Source organism: Ambystoma mexicanum, chromosome 6q (genome assembly GCF_040938575.1).
Source record: "Ambystoma mexicanum isolate Mex_15411 chromosome 6q, UKY_AmexF1_1, whole genome shotgun sequence".
Classification (NCBI taxonomy): domain Eukaryota; kingdom Metazoa; phylum Chordata; class Amphibia; order Caudata; family Ambystomatidae; genus Ambystoma; species Ambystoma mexicanum.
In genome coordinates this window covers 1,041,151,579-1,041,178,558 of record NC_090937.1, presented here as the reverse complement: position 1 = coordinate 1,041,178,558, position 26,980 = coordinate 1,041,151,579, and the positions used below count along the sequence as shown (strand labels likewise).

General features: G+C 44.7%; 1 protein-coding gene across 2 annotated transcripts in view; it reads right to left on the bottom strand.

The window, feature by feature from the left end:
- The window catches only part of MTMR7 (myotubularin related protein 7), a 591,157-nt gene that overhangs the window by 219,732 nt on the left and 344,445 nt on the right, over positions 1-26,980 (bottom strand). For both annotated transcript variants that reach the window (XM_069631578.1, XM_069631577.1), the window contains exon 6: positions 22,701-22,835. In XM_069631578.1, coding sequence (XP_069487679.1) covers positions 22,701-22,835 — 135 coding nt within the window. The remainder of the gene's footprint in view (positions 1-22,700; positions 22,836-26,980) is intronic.

The window sequence follows — 26,980 nt, the reverse complement described above, 5'->3', positions numbered from 1 at the left end:
AAGCCTTCTACTTGTGCAGGGGACTCCTGCGCCACTAACATCTTGCGAGACACATCAGATATTATCACTCCGTGGATCACCAGAGTGATTAACATGTCCATTCTAGAGGGTGTGGTGCTGGCTTCCATGAAGAATGCTTGGATTACTCCTCTACTGAAGAGGTCTACATTAGATCCCGCGAACGCTAAAAATTATTGGGCCATTACGAACGTTCCCTTCCTGACCAAAGTTCTTAATAGAGTGGCATATATGCAATTGCAAAAATGTGTAGAAGTGAACAAGCTCCTAGGCACTCATTTAGGACTTGGCATGGGACCAAGACTGCCCTGCTGAACCTGAAGTCTAATATCTCTGCAATAATGGAGGGAGGTCACCCAGCATTACTCATGTTACTGGACTTCTCTGCAGCTTTAGATTTGATCGGCCATATTTGTTACGTGAAAGACTTTTTAAGATCCTTAACTGTTCATAGAGGGCATTGAATTGGATTACTTTGTTCCTAGGTCCCAAAGTATCTACGGTGTCAGTTGCTGAATTTGAAGCTCCTCCATTCCTCTCTTCCTGTGGTGTGCTGCAGGGATCATGTTTGCCTCCCATTTTATTAAACATTTACTGGACCATTCTTGCATCTTTTAGACAGCATCAGTGTCCAGTATACTAATTAAGCTGATGACACCCAGGTCCTTTTCAAATTGACTGGTGTGTATGACACCGACACCAAAACTGTGAACAATCTGTTCAAAAGATCTAAAACTGGATGGCCTATAACTCTCTGGCTTTGAATAACAGTAAAATGGAGCTCATCATATTTGACTCCGATCTGCGTCTAAAGAAAATTGATTCAAAGTTCTCTCAGTGTGTTATCATGGACAACATAATTCCTGTCTCCGAGAGTATGAAGACCTTGGGTGTCTCCCTTGACTCTGAACTATCAATGAAAAAGCATGTGTCCACCGTTCGTTCAGCTTGCGGATTGGTTATTAAACTTCTCTATCAGATGAGTGTCTATCTTAATATTAATAATCGCTATCTTCTTGCCACTACGTTAATTAATTCCTGCTTAGACTATTGCAACAGCCTCATGATTGGTACCTCCAAAGCTAATTTCAAACGCCTGCAGACCACGCAGAATGGCACAGTTGGGGCAGTTTTTGGTCTTGCCAAATGTGACCATGTCTCTGACCGTAGGAGGGAACTCCACTGGTTGCCGATTTAGGAGAGAGTGAGATACAAAACTCTATCCCTGACCTTTAAATGCCTTCATTCAGTTGCCCCTCTATACCTGGAAAGAAGTATATCTCGCGCAAAGCCTTTGAGAACTCCGCGCTTAAGCAACTCACATATTCTAACCCAACCGCGCTATTGCCTGGAGAGGTTTGGAGGCACTTCCTTTGAAGTTAGGGCCCCGATGGAATGTAACTCTTACCTCTCTCGATCAAAACATCCCCCTTTGACTGTATTTAGGAAAGCTATTAAGACGTTTCTATTTAATTCTTTGGATTAGATCTTCCTCCTGTCATGTGCTTCCCACTGACTGAATCTAATCTAGATGTTTGTCCTTTGTGTGCGCTCTGAGGCCTGTGGCTGTATAGTGATTTATATAAAATAAATACTTCTCTTGGTGTGCAATCTTTCTCATACACTTGGCTTTCCCTGGTGTAATCTCCTGCCAGAACTTATATGTGATTATTTTCCCTTTTGTCCATGAAACAATGTTTGTTCAACAGAATTCTCTTTAATATTCACTGTTGCCTTCACTTTGCTTTCCTCCTGTAAATATGGGTACAATAGACGATCCGGTCCTGGGGAAGGAAAGGGACATCCCTAGAGGGCAGTGGGGGTATGTGATTTTCCACAATGATGGCATATTGTACCCCTGGGAATCACCTCCCCCCATGTGATCCTCCCACATTTACCAGACTCTCAGGGTCAGTATCAGGTAGTGCCTGCCGTGCCCTAGCCAAATGGGAAGAGGCTCTCCCAGGGAAAGTAGCGATGACATCATCAGATTCATCACAGGAAATACATCTCAAACCCTACAGATTACCTGAAGCTGGGAAATAAATCCATAAAGAACTGAAAACAATGCTGAACCTAGAGGTCAATGTAAATGTCGTACAGCGAGTGTCCCTACCCTGTTTGTCCTCATACCAAAGCCTGATAGCACCGAGCGATTCTGTATGGACCTTCGGTGCCTCAATGAAATATCCAGGTTTGACACATGCTCAAATTCAAGGATAGTCAGTCAACCTAACATCAACCAGTGGAACCAGACTAAGGAGTTCATCCTTAAGACCGACACTGTCAGGATTGTTAGGGCATTGATGATTCATGGGGGCCTCTGTGGCCAGAGCCACCAGAAACAGGCTAATAAGCCCTGCAGATGCCTGGTCCTGGGGCCCGGGACCACATTACCCATGCAGCCGTGTGGCAGCATGCTGCTTACAGCAGATGTCGCACCACACTCTAAAAGCCTCGCCCCTGCCTGTGCCAGTTGCTGATTGACTATCTGCAGCACTGGCAGGGAAGCGGAGGCGAGTGACCAGCTGCAGTTCTGCATTTTGGAAGCGCAGTCTCTACATGGACAAACTACTGCAACTGGAAGTGGTCTGACAGTGAACCTGTCATCCGCTGCTTTGGCTATTCCTGCGGGAAGGATTCCCTGCTGGACTCCAACTCGCCCAGGAAGAAAATAGGAGGTCCCCCAGACTTAAAAGTGTTGCGCTGTTGTATCGTACATGTCTCTTTTGTTTGACACCACGCTGTGAAGGACCACCATACATGTATTTTATGTGCACCACTGTGCTGTGATGGAAATAGTGTACATGTATTGTATTTGCTTTAATCTCAAAATCAGGTTGCACACGGGGGCCAATTGGTCACTTTCTTGGTGGCAAGCTACATTGACAATAATGCTGAACTAAAGACTCAGGGTGTCTACCAGTTATGTGGGCTTACTTATTTGTCGTATACCCTTGTATTTATGTGCCTATCGTCAATGTGCTTGCTTGTGTAAAGGCAATGACTTCCGTGCCTCATGCTCTTGTTTATAGTTCATATGCTTTCATGTGCTTCTTATAGTGGCAGTCACACTACTGTTGTATGCCGCTAGAGTTATGGTCAGTGGTATTCATGACACGTTGATTTGAGGTGTTAGGTACTGGGCCACGGTTAAGAGTGGCTCGGTGGAGAATTCAGGTTCTGCAGAACTATTCCCATAGGAAGGTCTACTTTACAAGCCTAGGTCTTTATCCCAGGACGATTCACTTCAGGTGTACCTCAAGGGTACACTGCAAGTTTTGCTTTCCCTCAAGTCCCCCTTCCTATCCAAGTTTGTTTCTCTAACCCTCTTTCCAGTGTTCCAAACTCCCCTAGCCATCCACAACCTCTCCCTAATCCTTTTCACCCCAATTGGCGGCCTCCTGGTCCCCTGTTACCCAAGGTCAGGCTCCCGTGCCAACCAAGGTGGGAGGGTCATACCCAATTTGGCTTCTGTGATTAGGGAGGTTGTGTGGATATTCACCCCTCTGGGCCTGACAGACGATCTTGTATTGGGGCAGTGTTACCGTAAGTGTTATCACAAGTAGAAGATGGGGATGGGAAGGGGAAGCCAATCATGCACAATTGTTGCAAACTGTTCCCTAAAGGGAAGAATTCCCTGATAACTAAACTGGAGTTTCTAGGCATCAACTGGGACATTTATAGCTTATGATATTATCTGTCACTAGCTTGAACAGTCTAACAGACAGACCATGCATTGTTAATCTAGATAGCCAGGAATAAATATACGTATCATCGTATCCCGAGTTGATTCTTGGCCTCGCAGCCATTTTCATTCAAAGTAGGACATTGGGCTGAAAACAAACAAGCAAATGTAGATTTCCTCTCTCAATACCCTCAGCCAGCTAGTGGACATGGAGAGGAAGAGGAGACTGAGGAAAGGATGGAGGTGTGAGTGGGGACACCAGATGGCGAGACGCGGTACCCCCTTCCATGTAACATCTTTACCGCATTCTGCCAAGTAGGATACTTTGAACATTTTCTCATGGAAAGCTCACTACAAGAGAAAATGGACTAACACCCAAGCCGTATACCTGACATGTCCCAATACAATGGTCAGGCAGCTTCAGGCAATTACTGCTGACCATCATTACACACACCTAACTTCCCTTACACTTTCCCACATGGATAAAAGGCAGAGCACGAAAGCCCACTCTGAGCAAGGCAAAGCACAAGAGGAAGCAGCAGTTCCAAGATAGCAATTTAATACAATGCGAAAGACGGAAAAACTGAAGTGGATTGCAAGAAGGGAAGCACCTTTGACTTTTTCAACAGAAGACCGTTACTTTCATGAACCTTTGAGAATAGGAAACGTAAGACCAGGACACAAGGCTGAAGAATCCTGTTTTGTGTGTCAGAGGTACCCGGTGCTCTTCCGTGTCAATAGTCAAGGTGGGGAGAATCATTTGCCGCTGTGGTACTGTTCTTGGCTCCTACAACAAAGCAGTGCCAGTGAAATCAGCACAGCTAGTGAGTGGGGAGACTGATACCAGACGGGTCTGTGTTGAAGCCATGGTTGCAAGCGGCAACATTGTTTAGTGAAACTTGAAGAGAACAGTACATGAGGCATATGTGTCAAAGGACACAAACACAATTTAAAACAGTGGATGAGTGATTGAAATTTGAAGCCAAGATACAATACCGTATACAGAGAGGTCCGGCACCACGTGGGTGCTCATTCGAAAATGTCTCTATTAATTTATAATTAACATTTTGTATAGCGCGCAGCTGCCCGGAGGCATTGTGGCTGTTAGGTATCCAGCTGAAAGGTGGCAAATGTGAAGAGTGATAAAGAATTGTGAAATCAAAGTGATCCTGCAATGGGTCAAGTAAAACCCTGTGCACATTCGAAAGTCTTCGATAGCTGATAAATTAGGTAGATGAAATTGGTCCAAGCACGGCTGAGGGAGACTAATTGAACACTGTGTGAAAGAGGATTTGAGCCCGGCGGAGGGGGATCCGGGGTGCACAGGAATCCACCCAAAAAGTTGAACATAGTGCTACAAGGGATCTGAGCCTTACTGAGGGGGTTCCGAGATCTGAGCCCGACTGAGGGGGATCCGGGGTGAACCGTGAGTCACCCGGGAAAGAATATCCTATGAGAAATTGGATGCATAAATAATTTAAGAACATTGTGTTGAGGATCTGAGCCCAGCTGAGGGGGATCCGAGGTGAATCCTCTAAGAAATTGAATGCGTGTGACAATCTGGAAAAGGAAAACAACTGTTTTTCGCATTAGGCCCTCTGAGTGAAGAGACTTTGAAAAGCAAAGAAACTTGGGCACAGAAGGCCCCGATGCTAATGTTTGAACTGTATCCTCGTGCTAGAGAAGCCAGAGACTGTGCTAAGCTTGAGTGCACTGCCTTGCCACGTGCTGAAAACGTGGGGAAGGGAGGCCAATGGCCAAACATCCCGACACATCACTTTGTGAACACTCTTTCTTTTTCATAACATTGTTTCCCCCCACTATTTGTATTTAGAGGTAAGGATTGGCAATAGCTTTTTTAGTATAGGCCCTTTTTATTTTGACAAGACACTACTGCGTTATTATTTGATGGTCGTAGCTTGCTCCCATCCATAGATTTAGGATTAGATAGGCATTTTTCAAACCCTTGTTTAAGTTCAATAAGCCCCCTTGAAATGTGGTCGCTTGTGTCTGTCTTACTGTTGATACCATGCCTTCTTTACAGCTCCTTTTCAACTACAATGTATATAAAAAAGTGGCACATGCCGATTTTGACTCCAGAGTTCAATAAAAATACTTTACATCATGTAAGTGTGGGTAGAGGAGGCATTCTTGCATACATGCAGTGCAGGTGCAGGGCTCCTCGTGTGATTCCAAAAACCATTGTTCTTCATATGGAGGACTTGCCCGCTTGGTTTCTGTAACCTTGTGTGCTTCTTTTACCTAAACTCTATCACCAAGATTGAAGGCAGATGTTCTGGCTCATGCTCCTACTCCCAGTATCGTATTGTCCAGTCTTCATTCCTTCCTCAATTAGAGGTCAAGCAATGGTAAGGGACATTGAGTTGTTCACTTGAGAAAAGAAACCCACAGCCTTTTAATATGGATGCGCTACCATAGTTGGGGATGAACATTTCCTTGGAGGTGGTGTAACGAATCGTGGAAATTTGGCCCCTCTCTCCAAAGGGAAGGCCCCCCACCCCATCAGGCTAGGGAGGCGAACCTGCTCTGTAATTCCCATCTGAGGGGTAGCGGCAAGTTGAACCTCGCCAGGAGAGACTACCCTTTTGGGGACAAGGACGCCCATTACGATGAGTAACTCCCTAAATGCCATCTCAACAATATCTCCGAGGACATTTACTATGGAAACCAGTATCTGCTACGGTCACCCAGAAGCTTTAAATATCTCAATAAATTAAATATCCCATTCAACTTGGATGGGGAGGATGATATATGGAGGAGGGGAGAAGTAATGCGAGAGGGAAAGAGGAAGACCTGGACATACGCTGGGTAAGTCCTAAGAATATGTCACGCATGAGGAGGGAGGAGACTGGTGAAGATAAAAGCCTAAGAGTTACAAAACGGGGCAGCTACCTGCGGCAGAGAGAGTTGGACATGCAGTGTAATGTGGCCAAAAAGGAAAATGAAGCTGAATGAGACGTGCAGCATCTTACCTGCAGAAGAACGAGAGAAGTAGTTGGACATGTAGCGTCTTGGAGTCCAGAGAGTGAGAGAGATGCCGATGATGATCAGGAGTCCCCAAACAACTCTGAAACCACTCTTAGAGATGACACAGAATCTAATGGTACGGGAAGTGCCATACGACCATCCTCGACAATGTCATGAAAGAAGAAGCATTACAGAAGCAAGAGAGAAAACGCGAAAATGTATAGAAAACCAACCCCAAGCCGTTCGAAGCCCAGGTGGCATTATCCCTAGGAGGGCTACATGTGATTTGAACAAATGAAAAAATAACGAATTAAATTTTAATGAAAAAAAATATACTTTTAAATGGGAGGGGCCCAACCTCCCAAACTCCGTGTCCCCATGCTTCCAAACCCACCCCCACAACCGCACAACTTTTAACCCTTTACCCCATATATATATTTTTCAATATTTTTTTGTTATTATTTAATTAGTTATTTTTTCTTCATTAAAATCACTGCATACCCCTAGGAGCCCCAGGTAACTGCGAGAACGGTTGACCCGGAAGGGGAACGGAGAATCGTTATGGGACCCATCATAATCGTCAGAGTCAAAGTGAAGAGACTGTGATACTTAAACTCAGAGGAGTGAATGAGAATGGTTATTTATTTATTTGCTTCTTTGTAATGCAGCGTTAGCTCACAAGCATCGGGCGCAGAGACATGTACACGTCAGACGACGATACCTGTCACACTACATAGACACAAGACACTTGGAGTTACCAAACACCAATAGGTTACCTAACTGTACTGAAGAATTGGATTTATTTAAACAGGTGGATTTTCAGTTTTTTACGGAATGCAAGGTATTTTGGCTCAAGTCTTAGATTTGCTGGTAGTTTGTTCCATTTACTAGCTGCTACTATCAGAAAGGCTTTACCCATTGCATTGGAGCACTTATGTGGTGTAACAGTCACCTTACCAAGGGCCGCAGATCTTAGTGCTCGGCCTGGTACGTAAAAGTTGATCTTAGATTTTAGGTAAGCTGGAGCTTTCCTGCAGAGACATTTATGTATCGGAGTCAGCGCCTTAAACCGCACTCTGTCTTCAACTTTCAGCCAGTGCAACTCTCTTCTAGCGTTACTGATGTGTTTGAATTTGGATTTTTGTTTAATTATTCTGACTACGTTGTTTTGGATATGTTGGTAGCTGGCGATACATTGTTTGTTAGCTCCTAATATGAGTGCATTGCCAAAGTCTAAGTGTGATAGAATGGTCACTCTTGTTATGGTGGCACAATCTTCTTAGCATTAGCCCCCATAGAGGCTTCCAGTATCATCCCCAAGGTTTTAACTTTACCCAGAACCTGGATGTGGGTGTCTTTAATCAGGAAGGACTGTTATAGCGGGGATAGTTTAGCCCTGGCTTGGCGAGTGCCGAAAACCATCAGCTTGGTTTTGTTGCTGTTCAGACCCATCCAATTTTGATCCATCCAGGATTCCACAGTGCTTTAGATTGTTGTTACTGTCTCACTGTTCTTATAGTCCCCACTCAATTCAACCACTACCTGAGTATCGTCAGTGTAATTGGTGAAAAAGATGTTAATATGATCTAGAACTAGGCACATGAACCTTAAGTATAGGTTAATGAGTAAAGGTGGCATACTAACTCCCTGTGGGATGCCACAGAGAATATCCTTTTCCAGAGAGAATGTGTCCCATTAGTGCACTCAGGATTTTCTGTTTGTTAGAAAGGAGGTTATCCAATGGATTGCCTCCTTGGAGCACTTGGCTGTTTTCTCTAAGGCCTGTTCGAGGAGATTGTGATTCAGGAGGTCGAATGCAGCGCTCAGATCGAGAAGGATAAGGAGGGCAGTAATGCCCTTATCCATTATACTGAGCATTGTAGTCTGAAGATCGAGCATGGCGGTCTCTGTACTGAAGACCATGCAGAAGCCTGACTGTTGGTGATGTAATGACTCAAGAGCTTCAACATGGGCCTGCAGTTGCATCGTGGCTACTTTGTCCATAACCTTTAGAATGAAATTACAGTTGGTTATGGGCCTTAGGTTGCCTGGGTCTCTCTGGACCAGGTTTGGCTTTTTTACCAGAGGTGTAGGGTTACCATTTTTATGCTACTGGGAACTACTTGGTCACAAAAAGATGCATTCATAATTTTCGTGAAGATGGGTGCGAATATAACAATGTGTTGCAGAATTATTTTACGTGGCAGAATGCTCTCTGCACAAGAGGTAGGTTTAATTGTGGATAGCACTTTCATCATATCCTCATTGGTAATCTCCTTAAAATCAAACGATTCCACGCTATTAGCGCTGATCTCGGGGGCTGGGTTGTTTTTTCGTCATCTTGGCTTGTGCATTCATTATTAGCTCCCTAGCCTAGATCGTATTGAAGAAGGCTATTTGAGTTTTATCGCATTCATCCTGCGAGGGTGAGAATATTGGAGTAACAGCTCTTGGCTTCTCAAGAGATTTTAATATATTGAACAGTTTACTGGTTGCATTGTCTGGGTTTGAGATCTGCTCATAGTAATTTTTCTTTGCTTCTCCGATACTATTTTTGTATGCTTTTTTGCTTTGCTCCCAATGTTCCCTGTTGAGTGTGGAGGTTTTTTTTGCCATACGTTTTCCCTTCTCCTTTTTTCCTTCTTCAGCACTACGAGTTCGGAGTTGAACCACGTTTGGTGCTTGGGATTAGGTCCAATTAGTTTGGGCAGTAGCAGTGCCTTTAGATCGACCAGTTTCTTGGTGTGGTAAAGCAGGCTTGTCATTAGAGTATCAGAAGTATCCTCAGCCTTATAATCATTCTTAATGTCATTCGTGCACTGCTCTAAATGGCGCCTTTCCATTTTTTTTAAATAATTCTGGCAGGTCGTTCTCTTGGGCCCATTCGCCTCCTTTTCTTTGGGGTGTGGCAGGCTCACCAAGAATATTATTTTACAGTGATCCAACCAAATACATGGCAACGTTTTGTAACCTATTGTAGCTAGGTTTTGTTTTACCACCCAATCTAGTTGGTTACCATTAGCCATGGTTGGTTCAGAGTTCATAACCTGATAATCAATGCTATTCAGTAGTTTCTCAAGGTTAATCGCTTCTTTGTCCTTGGGGTCCCCACGCCATTGGTTCAGATCCCCCAACATCAAAGTTGCAGTGTTAGGCCCTTTCAGAAAGTTAAGTTGGTGTATCAGTTCCTCATTGAATTCGGGCATTGGTGACGGTGGTCTGTAAACTACGATTAAATTCAGGCTACTCTTATGTTATGGGCCCAATCATACTCTTCCCAGTCATGATAAAGAATCCAAATAGTGAAACCTCAAAACGTGAATGAGAATCAATACTGGAATATTCAATCTTGTATCAGTAAAGTCTAAGAAAGTAAAATAGAAGGAGAGACATACATGTTGGATACCTTTACCATCGGAGGAGAGAAGAGTGCACCTCTGTAGAGAGAATCAAGAGGAGAGAAATGGAACCCAACAAGGCAAAAATCAAGGAAAGGCAAAGCGAAGCAAAGCCCTGAACGAATTGTATGTACTGATCAAAACATTCACCAGAGACGGTCTGAAAAATAACTATTGGAACAGAAGATTGTAAGAAGCAAATAGACTACCAAAGAAGGAGTCATTCTCCTGTCTTTAGTTGTTCTTATGGTGGTAGGGTCAGTTAGGCTTAGTTTGGACGGTGGACAGATTCTGTTAAATCATTCACTGTGACTAGCATCATAGCTATTTTTGTTAGGGACACCTTATAGCATAGGGAAAGTTAGGCCTTCTTCCTATTCTTTAGTAAACCTCATAGTGAAATGGCTATGGTCAACCGTTCTCGCAGTATTTCTTGTGGAGGTGTCCCTGTCTACTCTGCAGACATTCATGGAAGTGTATGGGGTTAGGTCTTGTGCAGGGTAATATGGTAAGGGAAGTTGAGGTGTAGGGGGATTAATACAGCGTATCTCCCACTGTGTCGTTCCTCATCCCAAAGGAGTTTTCCTTCTCCGTGAGGCCTACCCGCTGAATACCAGCCCCAGGGGGACTATCAGGTAGCAGCCTCACCTCCCAGGCCTCATTGGAAGGGGTTCCCTGCATAGAAGGAGTGACGACATCCTGAGATTCGTCATACATGGCACAATATCCTCTAAACCGAACCAGTCTAAACCCCCCTACTTGGGGTTTCAGCACATTTCAATGCCAGTGCTCATTTATGATAACAATACAAAGGAAAGGAATAAAAGAATAACATAAATGTTGACCCCCCCCAAAAGTATCTACCCAACTTAGGGTGAAGAAGTGGTTTGATCTGTTTTGTTATTTCAGTCAGGTGGATCCTTTCAAGTTCAGTTTTCGATTCCATCAGATAACAGGTATTGCACGGAGCAATCTGGGCTTAAAGTTTATCTGCTCTCTGTCGTCTGTGAACTCATGCAGTGGTAGCCAAATGTTCAGATATTTGGAATAAGAGCCGTGGGCCAAAGCAGTCACTTTCTCCATGGCCATCACCCCCCATAGCCGAATCCACCACATGGCCATCACTGGCCCATCTTTAGATTTCCATGCCCGGGCGATTGGAATTCTGGCTGCACTCAACATATGCGTAATTAAGGTGGTCATCAGCCCTGAGTTTGCATAGCAACCCTCCACTACTTCTCCCAAGAGCACCACTAGCGGGTCAAGAGGGAGCTCCACGAAGGTTATATCTTTAATGTGACTTAGGATCTCTTTCCAGTAGGTTTCTGCTAATGGGCAGGACCACCGCATATGTATAAGGTCCCCAAGTTGTCTACAATTCCTCCAACATTCAGGCGGATATTCTGGATTAATGGCATGCATGCGTGTGGGCGTCATATACCACCGAAGACAGTTTATATGCTGCTTCCTTAATCAAGGTGCATTTAGAACCCTTCGTGGCTCTATGCCAAATTCGTCCCCATGTGTCCCAGTCAATTGATCTACCCATATCCGCTGCTACTTACAAAGTGTGAATCAGAAAATCATCCCCACTAACAAAACTATCTATGGTAGCGCTATGTGCACCCAGCAATAATAATTCTGAACGATTGGGTATAGAACAGCTAGTTCCTCAATAGCGGGTCCACCTTATAACCTGAAATCTCGTAAATGTGGGCATTCTATCCCTATATCCATCATCAAGCCTTGTTAGACATACCCCTTCCAGGATGAACTAGAAATATTTTGATCAATCTCAATAAGTCTCTTCAGTGAAAAATTTCGTTATACTGATGGTCAAACACTCTGAGAAGTCTTGTGGGCCATTATCCATTCCTGTTCCCAACATAAATCATACAAGGGCATCTCCAATTCCTTTTCCCACCCCTTCTCATAGTTGTCGAGGACAGATTTCTTTAAGTTCAAAAGTGCTTTCTAGGGAGCCAATAGGAGTCCCTTGGATGATGCCACTTTTTGAAGGACTTTCTCTAGTTCCATAATATCCCTACAACTCCTCGTCTTATTTGATGGATACAGTGCCCAATGTCGTAGCTGCCTATGCTGGTATCAATTTGTTTCTTGGAGATTTACATCAGTTTTGCAATCTAGGACGCGCTAAATGTTCCCTTTCTAAAACACGTCTCACAGCAGATTAAACCGCTCCCTCCAGTCCAGTGAAGAGCTTGTGGGCCTCAACCCAGTACAAAGTCAGGCATTTTGGAGGATGGTTTGAAGGGGACTGATACAGACTTCCATTTACTTTCCCAGATACGTCATCCCATATGTTGAAAGTCAGCATCTTTATAGTATTCACATAGTGGGATCTGAAACATGATATTTGTCTAAGCCACAAAGAGCCAGTCTTTCTCCAATTCTACCAAAACTCTCAGTTGAGCGGTTTTATTTTAATTTGTGATCTTAGGTCTCCCAAAGTCTCCCATCCTTTTCAGTTTTTCTAATACAGTTCTCCAAAGTGTAGGCCTTCTCCCTGCCCCCGTCCCCGACATGTAGTGTATTATCATGTATGAGGCCCATTTTAGGAAGCCAGAGAGGTAAAGCATGGAACAAGTACAAGAGTCATGGGAGTATGTTCATCCTAATTATGGCAATCCTTCCCATCCAGGATATCACTAGAGCCTTCCATCTGTTTAAATCTTGCTGGATGGCCAGCAGTAGTCTGGGAAAGGTGACCCTATAAATGCTACCTAATTTTCCAATCAAGTGGATCCCTAAATACTTCAATAATCCATTAGCCCAGGGAAACAAATGTGGTGTAGCAATTCCACCAGGTGAGGTTTTACATTCACCTTCAGCAACTTGGTTGTGTTAACCCTAAAGCTAGAGACCACAGAAAAGCCCCTGTTTCTGATAGGATTACCGGGGTCATTTGCTCTGGACGTCTAAAAGTCATAAGCACAACTTCTGTGAAGTGACTGATTATATGCTGCTCCTTCACCCATGAAACGCCTGTGATCACCTTATTGTTCCTGATATGCTCAGTAAGAAGCTCCATAACCAGAGTAAAACAGTGGAGGTGATAAGGAACATCCTTGTTTAGTTCCACACCACAGATAAAAGGCTTCAGTGAGGGACCCATCCTTGCTACCGGCTGGTTATAGTTAGCTAGTTGCCTTCCGGTTGTCAATTGCCAAGAAGGCCCTCTAGTACAGACATATGGAATTTGTCAATTAAATGAAGTATGTTCTGCATGTTCCCAAAGGCACTCCATCCAGGAAAAACCCCAAATTGGTCTGGAGCAATTAATTGGGGGTGAACCCTACTAAGCCTATCAGCTAGTATCATAATAAATAGCTTGGCATCTTGATTTATAAATGCAATAGGCCAAAAGGAGGTACACATGGAATAGAACTTAACAGGTTTTGGAATAAAAGTTGTGTGACACTTTCATTGTGTCTTTTATAAAACCATGTTCCCTTAAATAATCAAAGCGGTCCACCAGATGGGGAATTCACTTGAAGCCATAGTCTTATAGAAGACCCCTGTGAATCCATCTCGGCCTGGACCTTTATGCAGTTTTACAGAAGCTATTGCCGTTCATACCTCCTCCATAGTATTGGCCAACTCTAGTTTGTCTCTGTGCGCGTGTGACAGGATAGTGAGGGATACCTCCTGTAAGTATTTGGCCTGTAGCTGTCAGTCACATCTGCCTGCAGCATAACGTGTTTTTAAAGCAGGCATGGAACTCACTCACTTCCCTGATGGACTACAGATATCCAGGCCCTCAGCTGCCCCAAGTTTAAGGATTAATGATCTATTCATTTAGGGTGTGAATTTCCTTGGCTAAGATTGTCTCTTTCCCCGAGATCTTTGTTTCAATCTGTAAAGGAACATTTCTGCTCTGTTAATTTAGAAGGCATTACATTGACCTCATATTAGTTAACCTCTTGAGTGATTCCTTTGTAGAGACAACCTTATGTTTCTTTTTGCTTGCTCTTGTTGGTTCCTTAATTCTACTTCAGCAAGGTGCCTCACCACTTTCATAAAGATGGCTATTATTTTGCCACTTATCACTGTTCATAAGCATTCTATTGAGTTCCGAAAAGAATGTCTGACACAAAATGTTGTTTTAAGTAATTGATTATTGTGTCCTCAATCACTTTTTTCAGCTGACACAGGCCCCATGGTGCAGCTTTGGCACTCCACAAACTTGGTTGCTTACCTGCTTGTTTGAGCTGTACTATGGTAGCCTTGCACCAGTGAACTTCAGTGCCACCTCAAATCAGGCGCCGGCTCACTGCTGTGGAAGAATCGGACGTGGCACATCTCGACCATTGCATTAACCGAACAGAACCTTTTCTCAACCAGACTCAACCGCTGACTTAACCCTTAGGAAGCCATTGTGTCAATTGCCAACTCGAGCTAGCAGAAGCATTGCTTCGATCTAACACCAACACGTACTGGGGTCCATCAACACAAACAGTTCCGAGCGTTGACTCGATCCACAAAGAGCCCTTTCTCAACCCCAACTTGCAGCTTGATCAATGGGTCTTGCCCCACCTTGAGACCAGTACTACTACAGCACAGCACGCACAACGTAGTGTGACTCAACGCTATCGAGCATCCATGAAAAAGAAAGAAGGAACTGTGAAGAGGCCTGCGCCCCCCGGGTCGACATTAGTAACCATAGTTTATTTTAAACCACCCTCTACCCCCTTCTGCTGTTTTCTTACAAGACGCTCCTAGATGCCTGCATGCTTTGGCGTGAAATAAATAAACACATCAAATCAAGACACCTTCTTAAACATTGATATTGGGTCAATTGAGAACCTGCCCATGCCTGCTCATCTACCCAAAGTGATATTTTACAACAGCTTGCACGTTCAGTGTTTCTTTGCAGAGGTGGATTTTTGCTAATGTTTTTTCATTTCGTCACCTGTATAGCGCCTTTCACCATGGGTATGGTCCCAACGCGCTGTTGGTTGAAAGCCCTCTGAGGGTCCGGAGTATGGGAAAGTTAGGAGGCGCTAGTATGCGTGTGTGCATAATTGTCAGTAAAGGTTACGAGGGCTTGGCCAAGTCCCCGCTATCCACCCATGTCCAATTGGCCTATGTATGGGCAGAGAGAGGTACATTAGGGAAATAGTCTGGAGGGTGTGTGTAATAGGATAGTCAATTGTGTGTGTAGCTACAGTTCGAATTTATTTGTGTACGGTAGCTACATTCTTATGGCAGAAGTAGTGTGTAAAGTGGCATTTGAGTTGTATGTGAAAGCAGATTCGTGCGGGAGTGTGGCTGCGCCTTTGGCTGATTCCAAAAGCGTGGAGTGTGAGAGGAATAAATGTATTGGTTATAATCAAATGAAAGCCTAGAATTGGTACATCTGGCAACATTCTAAACCATCTGGGTTGATAAATTATGGTGGCTACATTCTGATGCATCCAACTATCATAAAGTGTCTACTTTCAAGACCCCCATAGAGGCAGCATTCAGCCGACACCTACATTCCATGCAGAAGAATGCATTCTACAATCGCCTAGAAACCATAACTCTGCTGCCCTCATGGACTCGACTAAGTGCAGCACTCTGGTCAACTATGCCACCCTTCCAAGTGCTATACAAAGGCTATCACAAAAGATTCTGGTGAAAAGGCTACAATCTGTGCAATGCAAAGGCTACCCTAACATAATCGTCTGATGGCAACACCCAGGTCGCACTCCGGAAGTATTCCAAGTGCAGTACATTGGCCAACCGCGCAAGTCTTCTAAGTGTAACATGTTGGCGACCCTAACTGATATTAACAGAGCAAAAACCTTGGCTACACTTCTAAATCATCTAGGAGCAGAAGCAGTGGCCACCCTCACAAATACCTCCAGTGCGATACATTGCCAACCCCCCCACAATCCATCCAAGTGCAATACATTGCCTACCCCTAAAATCAATGCAAGTACCATATACTGCCCACCCCAAAAATCCATCCAAGTGCAATAAATTGCCTACCCCCCAAATCTATCAAAGTGGAATACACTGTGTAACCAGAAAATCCATCTAAGTGAAATACATTGTCATCCCCAAAAATCCATTTAAGAATAATACATTGCCTTCCCCGGATAGTTACTTGGGTGCAATACACTGCCTGCGCTCAAAGATGGTGCGAGGTGGAGACCACCTCAACGAATGCTCCAGCGCAATGCCCTGGTCACTATCGCAATGGTTCTAGGATTTAAAACAGGCTGACTTTGCTATACTTCCAAGTGTCATGCTTTGTCTACTGTGGTGAATCCTATGGAGTCATCATTGATCCCCAGCCTAAAGTCTCCTCCCATGTGATCCGGAGAAGGCAGCCTCTACCTCATCCTGACCCTGGGGGTGGTACTAGGAGGGTGCATCAGATGGGAGGAGATGGCTGTCCGGGGGAGGTGATGGCTCTGACAGGAGGGACACAGTATTCTTCCATGGACTGTGAGGAATAAACCCTAATCCCAGAATTTCTAAAGGCCTGCTGTCCTTATTCAGAACCCTTTAATTGTAAGGACTTAAAACCTACTTCTGTTAAACATCTTAAACAGAACTTTATTAATTCTTCATATATGTGCATAAGCTCTCTAAAACATATTTGACACTGATGCTCATGCCGACTGTTATGTAGACAAAAGCGTTCAACAAAATAACTTAAATAATTATGAAAATACTTTGCACTCCGATTTTTTAGAAAACTTTAAGTAATGGGATGAACAAGAGGAGTAAGGAGTCAATGAGGATCAACAGTAATACCAAGAGTAATGGACAGTCTAGTTGTTATTCATTCAATCAACTGTGCGGGACATTCAAATCCGAGAATCACCTACAGGTGAAGGAAGGAGAAGTCAGATCGGGCTGCAGAGTATGTGGAGCAGGAAGCAGAGCCGCGGACAGGTTAAATGCACAGGAGTGAACCAGGCTGAAGGAGAGAGGCGCTCCCAGACTGCCACTTGTCAATCCGACATAACAGAGTGGTGGGAGACCCAACATAGACAAGGGAAGTGCAGCAAAGGACCCGGAAACCACACAAAGTTTGTCCATAGTGCTGTCAAACCAGAAAGCAACAACCGTATCTGCAAGGAACCACAACGCCAGCAGAGGAGCTGAGAAAGGGTTTGACAAGCTGCAGATGTCATACCCGAAGTAAACCTTTGCCGCTGTAACGTGTCACGTGTCGGAGACACCAGGAGATACCGGTGTGTTGGCCCTTTGAAAGTGGTAACCATTTCTTGTCTTTTAAATGGTTCTTTAGGAGAGGTCATGGGCGACCTTGAACAGACTGTTGGTGTAAGTTACTTTGGAACAGTAGAGCAAGAAACCAAGAAACAACGAAAAAAAAATAAAGTGGCAAGTAATTTGATACAGGTTAGTGCTCAAAGAGGAAGCTTTGAGACGGTGTGGCAAATCCAGTAAAACGAGTCATTGAATTAAGTGTTGGTTTAGAATGTTGTGTGGTTGTCCCTAGTGGGAACGATAGTGCTTTAGCGTGGAAGGCTGGAAATTTGACAGTGTTGGACAAAAAGGTTTTTAGTAGATTGCAGTTGTTTGAGATTGTAGTGCTGTGCCTCGGGTTTTTCTTGCGTAAGCTATTTGAGTAGTAAGTGGTGGTATTAGATGTTGCTGTGATGAGAGGTGTGGTATGAGAAGGTCTTTTGTGTTATACCTTCGTGTTGAGAAGGGAGGTGTGTAACATCCTGACATGTTCAGTGTGTTTCTCATTGGTGTAAAGAAGGGAGATGTGTAGCATCCAGACGGACTACATTTGTGTGCAATTGAAGGTGCATTGGAATGTGCAATCTGGGAAGCCCCAGTTTCCGGTGAAGTCTGTTGTACTGAACTTCAGGATAGGAGCTTGAACAGGATAGATGTGTAACCTGTACTCTCCTGCCTAAATTCCTAAAATAACTCTATAACATGAAATAACGAAGTTTCCTTTTATGCTTACCACGTATCCTGGTGTCCCTTCTCCATGTCATACTTACCTGAAGTCTCAGACTGCATCCTTGAATATTTTGGGAACTTTATTATATCAAGTCTTTGTTGAAATTGGAAACATTTCTTTGCCATCCTAAAGACCATAAAATACTTGCTTTCAATATAGTTCAACCTGTATTATAAAAAGAATATTTGCTTTGCCATCTTAAGGAGAATACCAATGAAAGAGATATTTTCATTACCTTTAATGGAACTTTGGTGAAACAAAGTATTTCATTCAACAGTTCAGGGGAAGGGAAGCTACACCCTAGAGACAAGGATTGTTTTGTTGAAATTGTATATATATGGTTTTGCACAATTTGGTTGAAGTGAAAACAGAAATACTATGGTACCTTTTAATTTTGTATATTAGTGTGATGGTCAGATGTATTTTGGACACAAGGTTAACTTACTTTAGTTTTAGTTTCATAGGTGGGGATATTCTCTTTTGGTGAGGGCAAGATAGGTCTTTTTCCAAACGCATTTTCTTTTAATACACATAGCTAATGTTGAGAACATTACAACTTTTTGTCCGCCTCTCATTGATAACCCCTCACACTATCCTCTGGATCCTTTACAGTTCAACACATAGGCTAACGGGAGAGTGTACAGTGTAGACCAACATTGTGCTAGGAGTAAATGATAGTAGTGTGAATGTGGCAGGGTTTTACCACAGCAGAGTAAGGGCTGTGCTCACTACCCGTACCACCTTACCCGAGTTGTAGCTGCAGGATGTTTTTGTCCGGCGTCTATTGGCGAACAGGGGCAAACAGGATGGGAGCTGCCCTTTGCCTTATGCTCCTAAGCCGGCTGCCCTGGGAGGGAGGCTGAAGTGAGGATGTTCTGGTCACGTGGGCAAAGCAGGCCCAATCACAGGCAGAAAAGGCAGGTAGGGGAAGTGGCGGAGGCAGGGTGCAGAGGCTGGGTGGAGGGGACAGGCGGAAAGCACACAAAGGACACAGACAAATAGGCATTGAAAATGAAAGCCATTCCAAACGAAGGGAGTGCTTAACAGTGGGGAAGTGCCTCTCCCTCAGGTGGCGTTTGAAATGAGGTGGAAAGACTGTGTGCATGGTGAAAAGTTCTGATTAATAAGAGTCAAAATGTTCAGCATGGAAAACCACTCAATCCCAGGCTTTAGGATAGTCTGTAGGGGTCCAAACCAGGCCTCCACAAACAAAAGTTAGAAAAGACTGATTTAGGGACAGGACTTTATACCCATATGGCCCCTACAGAGGCTGAAGGGGCAAAAGGGGGGAATGGGATGGATGGGACGAGGAGAACGGGTAAACCTGTCCTCGGACTCGGATTGCTCTAGAGACCACTGCTGGTGTTCTGGAATCCATTGGTTACACAATCTTCTGTGCTTGGGCCCATCAAGGAAGGCATAGGGGTCGCATGTGCAGAGGTCACTTTTGGACATGGGATTGTATCACTTGGTTGCAGTGTTTAGGAATCTGTTGCAGACAGCTTCCAGTAGAACACTTAAATGAAGAAAGACTTCTGCAGAGCAGACCAGCTCCTGACACCTCCAGGGAAAGAAGGATTGTTGCAACAGAAGTCACCACTATGAGGCGGCGGCAGACTATCTACAATGAACTACAAAGGAGCAGGCCCAGCACAGCTTCTATTCCAGCAAGAAGGCTTGCAGGAGCGGGTGTCTTGTTCCACAAGAAGATCCTCAAAGTTCCAAGGATGCACTCCGAAAGGTTTACCGCTGCAGTAAGGTGAGTTTGTCAGTCCACCGGTTGGTACAGGGACACTTTCTGAAGCGGATCCTCGAGCAGTGCTCGAGACTGGTTGTTCCCCCCAGTCATGGGGTCGAAGCACTGACATGGGTTTTCTTGAGATCAGGCAGAGGAGCCGTGCTTCATTGGATCTTCACTGGAGTTGGTGCTGGTCAGGTGCAAGAGTCGTCCCCGGGTCGTCAACTGGCTGCTCTTTGACTTTGCTCCAACAATTCGTCAAATGACTGCAGGAGCCCTTGTGATATCTAACATGTGGGCTGGGAGCCCATGACTACCAAGTGTAAGGATCTGCAACACTCAAACAGGCAGTTGCTATTCAAAAATCTGCCCAGCAGCAGACATTTAGGCACCCTAACGTTTACTGGGACTAAAAAGTTGCAGTCGTCGAGATCTGACACCCGGGCTGACACAAACCGTCGCTTTGCCTGCGAAAGCAACAGCTTTCCTCCAGGAAAGAGCATTCCATTTATGGCATTTCCTCATGTCAGAAGGCAGCAAGAATGCCAAAGTCGTGAACGAGTTTAAAACAAAGCAAAAAGAAAGGGTGCCCCATAGACGGCCAAGGGAGGAAAGCTGCAACAAAAAAAACACCCCAAGAATGTCTCTAGTAGCCAAGTTGCATGATGGTAGTTTGGGATTGATCTGCTATAATCTCATGCAATATGGAGCTTAACAGGTACTGGGTTTGTAGTTATTTGGGGATAATCTACAGTTAAAAACAGAGGCACTTGCGGAAGTCAATATGGCATAACAAACAAAATAATCGCCGCAGATTAGTGTCCATCAAATGGTATACACACAGTGACATACACACTATTTAAAAGCGCAGATCCACAACAATAAAAGTTGGTTTGTTCCAAATATGGCACAAATCTACTTTTTGCTTACCAGCAAATCAAAAGAAAATGGCTCATGCAAAGGAAGCTGGACAATTTTCATTGCATCCTTTCTGGATCCTTACAGATGGTTTCTATCCATTGGAGGAGGGCAGATAATCCATGATTCCACACTTGGCTGTCTCTGGAGACTCTTTTAGTTAATTTATGTGCATTCTATTGCTTAAATAAAAGTCCACATTTGTATTTCATTTAGCTGTTTGGGTTGCAACTGTTATCAGCTCAGACCCCTCCTGAACATATACTACTATAAAAGGCGAGAGAGGTATGCATTTCAGGCTGTGCTTATTTCATCTTTATAATTGGGATCACTACTGGTTTAGCAGTAGTGTGGGGCTGAGTAGGTGGTTTAGCCAGTACCCATCCCTGTACTCAGTGCTCCACATATGATTTTGAAGTGGGAGTATTTTATCCCCTATTTTTAAAAGGTGGGAGTAAAATTATTTTTAGGGGGTAAAAATGTTAGTCCAATTCCAAATGGGAGAATTTTATAACTGAGTAAAAAAAAAGTTTTAATTGGGAAACTGAACTATTTTTGTAATAATTATTTCTTTGTGCCTAGCTTTCACACACATTAAAAGATACATGTTTACTTCTTTCAAATCAGGCATTAATAATAGTAGTTTCTCGCTCTGGTACTATGTGCTCTGCTGGTCCAAACATATCCATGGAGCTGTGTGAGTGAACGCAGGGGCACATGGTCATGTGTGGTTTGTTTCCCCATTTTGTGTTGGGGGTTTTTACTCTCTGTTTGTATTTTTTGAGTGTATTTGCCTATTTTTAGGGGGTGAAAGTGGCCAGTACACCCCCTATCTGTAGGGCTGTCTGTACTCCTGCAAAGCAGTAGTCATTTAGGAACAGTGACACTTACTTTCAAGAGGAGTTTATAAGAAAACATATAAAACTCAAATAATAGAGCAACGTAATGTAAAATTCTACTATAATAGCTGGAAACAAATGGAATGTTGGTAAACTACTGGAAATACTAGTCTAATAAAAAAGAAATGGATGAACAACACAGTGAGATCACCTGATCGGAACAAATATAAATAAATGTGCATCCACAAGTACTAGCAAGCCAATATTCTCAAACATACAGAACTAGTACAGCACAGCATAGACCGTAGAGGTGCATGCTTCCCTCGCGCCCTCAACCCAGTAACCGCAAAGACAGCCAGTTTCCCTTACTCGGTCTAGGCCTGCAAGCTGAATTCGCACACAACCAGTACAGAGTGGCATGCAGCCGAAGGTTGTGCTTGTCTCATACACAAATGGAGAAAATACAGGATAGGCAGAATATTTGCAAGCTTCCCTCATAGGTGACACAGAGAGTACCCACCGCCCCACTGCACACAGGTGGGAGACAGGACAGGGCATACATAAAAAATGGGCCTGCCTCTGTGTCTGTCATATTCTCAACAAATATTTTCTCTGTCTTATTATTTGCTTCCTTCCCTTTTCATGTCTTCCCTTTACTTTCATCACTCGCTGATTTTTCTATGCCTTTATTTCCCTTAAACTCTCCACCTCAAAATATCTATTTTTCCCTTTCTTTCATGTCTTTTGCTTTGGCTCACCCTCAGTCCCCACACCCAGGCTGTTGTGGGACAATGCGTTCCCGCAGTTTTTATGACAATACAAAGCTGGTCAATTGTTACGGCAGACGTATATCCTTCTGCCACGGTCAGTCTGGTGCTGTGGTGCGAACATTCGGGTGCAGCGAGATTATGTGCAGCCCCACTTTCCTGTTGGCCCCCAATGCCTTCACATACCCCTTGTGGTGGGTCTGTATCCTGGACTAAGCCCACCACACACTGCTGGCCAGTAGATCACTTATTTCAAGCTTGACTGGGGCTTCACTGCGGTCCCATGCACAGCACATCCTACAGGTTCTGCAGCTGCAGAAGCATCTGTGCAAGCTTAGAACAAGTTCTATTTTTTATCGCATTCTACCATATTGTATTCCTCTTACCTTTGGTCGAGTGTCAACAACATAAATGAAGTCGCTCCCTGGATTGGATTTTCGGATAGCCTGAAGCATTTGCTCGTCCTCCAGACACCGAGCGCTGAAGCCTGACAAGGGCTGGCTGCTCCTGCAGATTGAGGCCTACAAATAAAACCAAACAAGTCACAATACGTCTTTTAAGCCAGTACAAAATAAGATCTACTGCAACAAAAGATCTTTAAACACAGTTAACAGCAGAGAATCGGCATGGTGAAACCAAGGTGGATGCAGCAATTGCAAGGGATTTGAGGACTGACCATGCATTATGCATGCATCCTTTGTTTGGCAATGCTCCATGACCTGTCTATGCTTGTGCATCAAGAAGATTCTGTGTGTTGTAACTCATGGAAGCATCATAAGCAATACACCAAATTCATGCCAATTAAATCTCTAATGAATCCCGCATGTTAAGGGGAGCCAAAGGTAGGGATGACCACTTTTACATTTACTGAGGAGAGGCGAGTGTTTTAAGGCATAAACTGACTCGGGTGATGTAGTGTCAAGGGGCATCACAGCGGCTGTTGGCGACACTATCCAGGACTAGCTTTTTAATGAAATGCTTAAAAAACAACAGATCCATGTGAAGTTAGACATTGATCATAGCTGCAAGAATTGCTCTGGGCAACATTCGTATCATAGAAGAATTATTTTAGCCTCTCAGCACCATTACAGACCATCCGTCTACAAACTGTTCTTGGTTCTACCACCCCACCAATGGAAGCTGTCCACTCAGAACCTTATCTAGGCCACATTACCTCTGGACAGGAACACATGCAGCTACAGATCTGTTTTGGTCTTGTTGGACTTAAAAGTGAGGTGCAGTTAAATGACTAAGCCAAACAAGCAAGGCCCCATGGCCAAGTTTACACTATCTTACTAAAGGAGACAAACCAAAAAGTGATGGATGATCGTACCTGGCCATAAGATGACAATAGCTGGCAAATCGAGCTACTACCCAAGCATATTACATCGGTGCAGTCTTGGCACCAGGATTGCGATTTACATCGGGCATGGGAGTAGCCTAAACCCTCAGGAGTTCATATAGGAAATCATATATTGTAATGGGCTATTTATAACGCGCTTCATACCCAGAGGTTCCTAAGCGCAGACCCGGGGATCGGACTTCTGTTGCTCCGCATTGTCTTGCTTCCAAGACAAGCATGTTTCCCCTGAGCTATCCTCCCGAGCCTCATTACATGCATTATATGCTTCTAAACATACACCAGAATACAACGTATATGGTTTGTTTGCATACAGACACCGTTAACAACATGAGCTTACGAAGGTTCTATTTTTTGGTAAACCCTACAGTACTACAGAAAGCCGAAAGCTCTCCATACCCACCATCCTATTCTTTTTTTTTTTGAACATGAATCTTTATTAGTCATTTATAGTTTTCAGATAACAAGCCCCCGTAGGGGAACATTGAAAGGAAACAAAGTCAAGGAACCCCCAAACCCTCCTCCACCCCACACTAACCCCCCGCCCACCCACCCACCCGTCTCTCAACCCAAACCAAACCCAGAGGAACTCGGGAGAGAAAGGCGACTCACAGAGTCGGGACCAAATATGCAATAAAAACTGGCACAACGGACTCAATTCATGGAAACAGAGGACAGCCAGTGGCAACCCAGGTGGCCTCACAACTGTTACAGGCAGATGAAAGTTATCATTTAAAGTCTCATTGATTCACAATCTTCATGGAGCAGAACCACCATCCAGTCTTGCAAAAATGAGTTCATGGTGTCGTGAGTTATCTCCGAGTGTTTCTCATACGTAAAGATCACCCAGAGTTTAGCTAACCAGTCAGCTTTAGAAGACATCACAGAGCATTTCCACTTCTGAGCCAAGGCCAACCTCCCCACCCGCAACATGGCCTGAACTACCCGTGGCAAAGGTTCATTACCCTCATCCGAGGCCAGCACACCAAAGAGAAGCACAAGGGCTGCAAGGGTAGGTCGTCCCCCGTAATCTCCTTAATCCAGCTCAGGAGCTAAGACCAAAAGAACTGGGCAGAAGGACATCCCCACCAAAGGTGGAACCAGGACCCTTGTTGACCACAACCTCTCGGGCAAAGCGGGGAGGACACTGAGTACATTTTAGCTATTCTCTCAGGTGAAAGGTGCCACGCATACAGCATCTTGAAGTTATGCTCCACAGCCGCTGTGTACAGGGATCCCGAAAAAAGGACCTTAAAAATGGCGGACAAAGTAGCCGCACCTATTTCCCCCTTCACCCAGCCCTCCCAATGTTTCATAAAGGACTGCCTAGGCTCTACCTCTGCCATGATCAGCACTTTGTAGATCTTACAGAGGATGCCTTTCCTACTTTTGGAATCAACTATCACCCTCTCCAACGGAGTGGGGGGGCGGGTTAGGTCTTCAACCCACTGGGGATCAGTCATAATACCCTTAACTCGCAGGTAGTCAAAAATAGAAATTGAAGGAGAGCCCAGGGATTCCACAAGGCTATCATAGTCTATGACTACCCCCTGCCTGAATAACTGGGCTGCACGTTCCAAACCTCCGTCTGACCATCCCCGAGTACCCCGAAGGTTTCTTTTACCCAAATCGAATGGGGGTGCCCATACCGAGGGCAGGGGGGAGGGCCAAGAAGAAAGGGATGCATTCCCCTTGTCCTTCTTCCACAGCGACCACAACACGGACAAGGTGGGATGCACTTTTACTGCCCTAGGAAGGGGGGTTCCCACTGCCCAGAGAAAGTCTCTCACTTTTCTGGGATGGGCATGGACATCCTCAATGTATGACCAGTAAGTTCTCATCTCATCCCTCAAATGCTCCAGGTACACCCTTAACTGAGCCGCGTTATAGTAGCGACGACAATCAGGCAGGCCAAAGCCCCAGTGCGAACGAGGGAGAGTTAAAGTATCAAATCTAACCCTCGGCTTCTTTCCTCTCCAGATAAAGCGAACCACCTCCGACTGGAGAGCCTTAAAAAAAGATTCTGCGATAATGACCGGGAGGGAGGAAAACAAGTAAAGCAGATGAGGAAGAACATTCATCTTAATAGACACCATACGGCCGAACCAAGAAAGCGTCAAGGAAGACCAGCGCCGGAGATCAACGAAAATCCTCGCCAGAACCAGGGGGAAATCGACCTCAAAAAGCTTTGTCAGGTCTCTTGGGATCCAGACCCCCAAATAAAGCGTTGCCTCCCGCTCGACCCTGATACCCTCCCAAGTAGTCCTCTCCCCCACCTCTAGTTCAGAGCTGCCCATAGGCATCAAACACGATTTTGTATGATTAATTTTCAGCCCGGAAAAGGACCCAAAAGCGCTCATCAGATTGAAGAGAACTCGGGAGCGAATGTCTAAGGTTAGTCACATACACCAGAAGGTCGTCAGCAAAAAGCGAAAGTTTAAAGACCAGCTCACCACACCGAACCCCCGATATATCCCCATGTTCTCTGACCGCTGTAGCTAGAGGCTCGATCGCTAAGGCATAAATCAAAGGAGAGATCGGACAACCCTGGCGAGTGCCACGGGAGAGACAGAAAGGAGACGAGGAAATGCCATTGACAGCCACCCTGGCCGAGGGGCCATTATACAAAGTTGCTATCCATCTACAGAATCTAGGACCCAGTCCCATTTTCACCAAAACCTTGCTCAGATAGGCCCACTCAACCCGGTCAAGGCTTTTTCCGAGTCCAAAGATAGCAAATAAGCCTCCTCCCTGGTCAGAGCCACCTCGTGCATCAACCCGAGCGACTTCCTGATGTTGTCGCTTCCTTGCCTCCCTGGGACAAAACCCACCTGGTCACCATGAACAAGGGCAGGAAGGTGAAACACTAACCTGTTCGCCAAGAGCTTGGCTAAAATCTTCATGTCCGTGTTGAGCAAAGAGATGGGACGGTACGACTGACAACTTCTCGGGTCCTTCCCTTCCTTAGGGATTACTACAATACGGGCCAAAAGCATAGATGGGGGGAGTTGACCCGAGTCAAGGACACCATTAAACAATTTGGCTAGGAAAGGGGCCAGGGCACTGTGAAATTTTTTTATAGAAAAAGACAGTGAACCCATCATCCCCCTGGTCTGTACCCGATTTCATAGTGCCTACAATGTCTAACACCTCCTGGGCCTAAATGGGGTTCTCCAGGAGGGAGGCTTTCTCGAGGGGAAGGGAGGGAACCGGCAAGTCCTCCAAAAATTCATCTATGTCGGTCCCATCTCCTTTATAGTCAGACGTATATAGGCTTTCATAATACCGCCGAAATTCGTCAGCTAT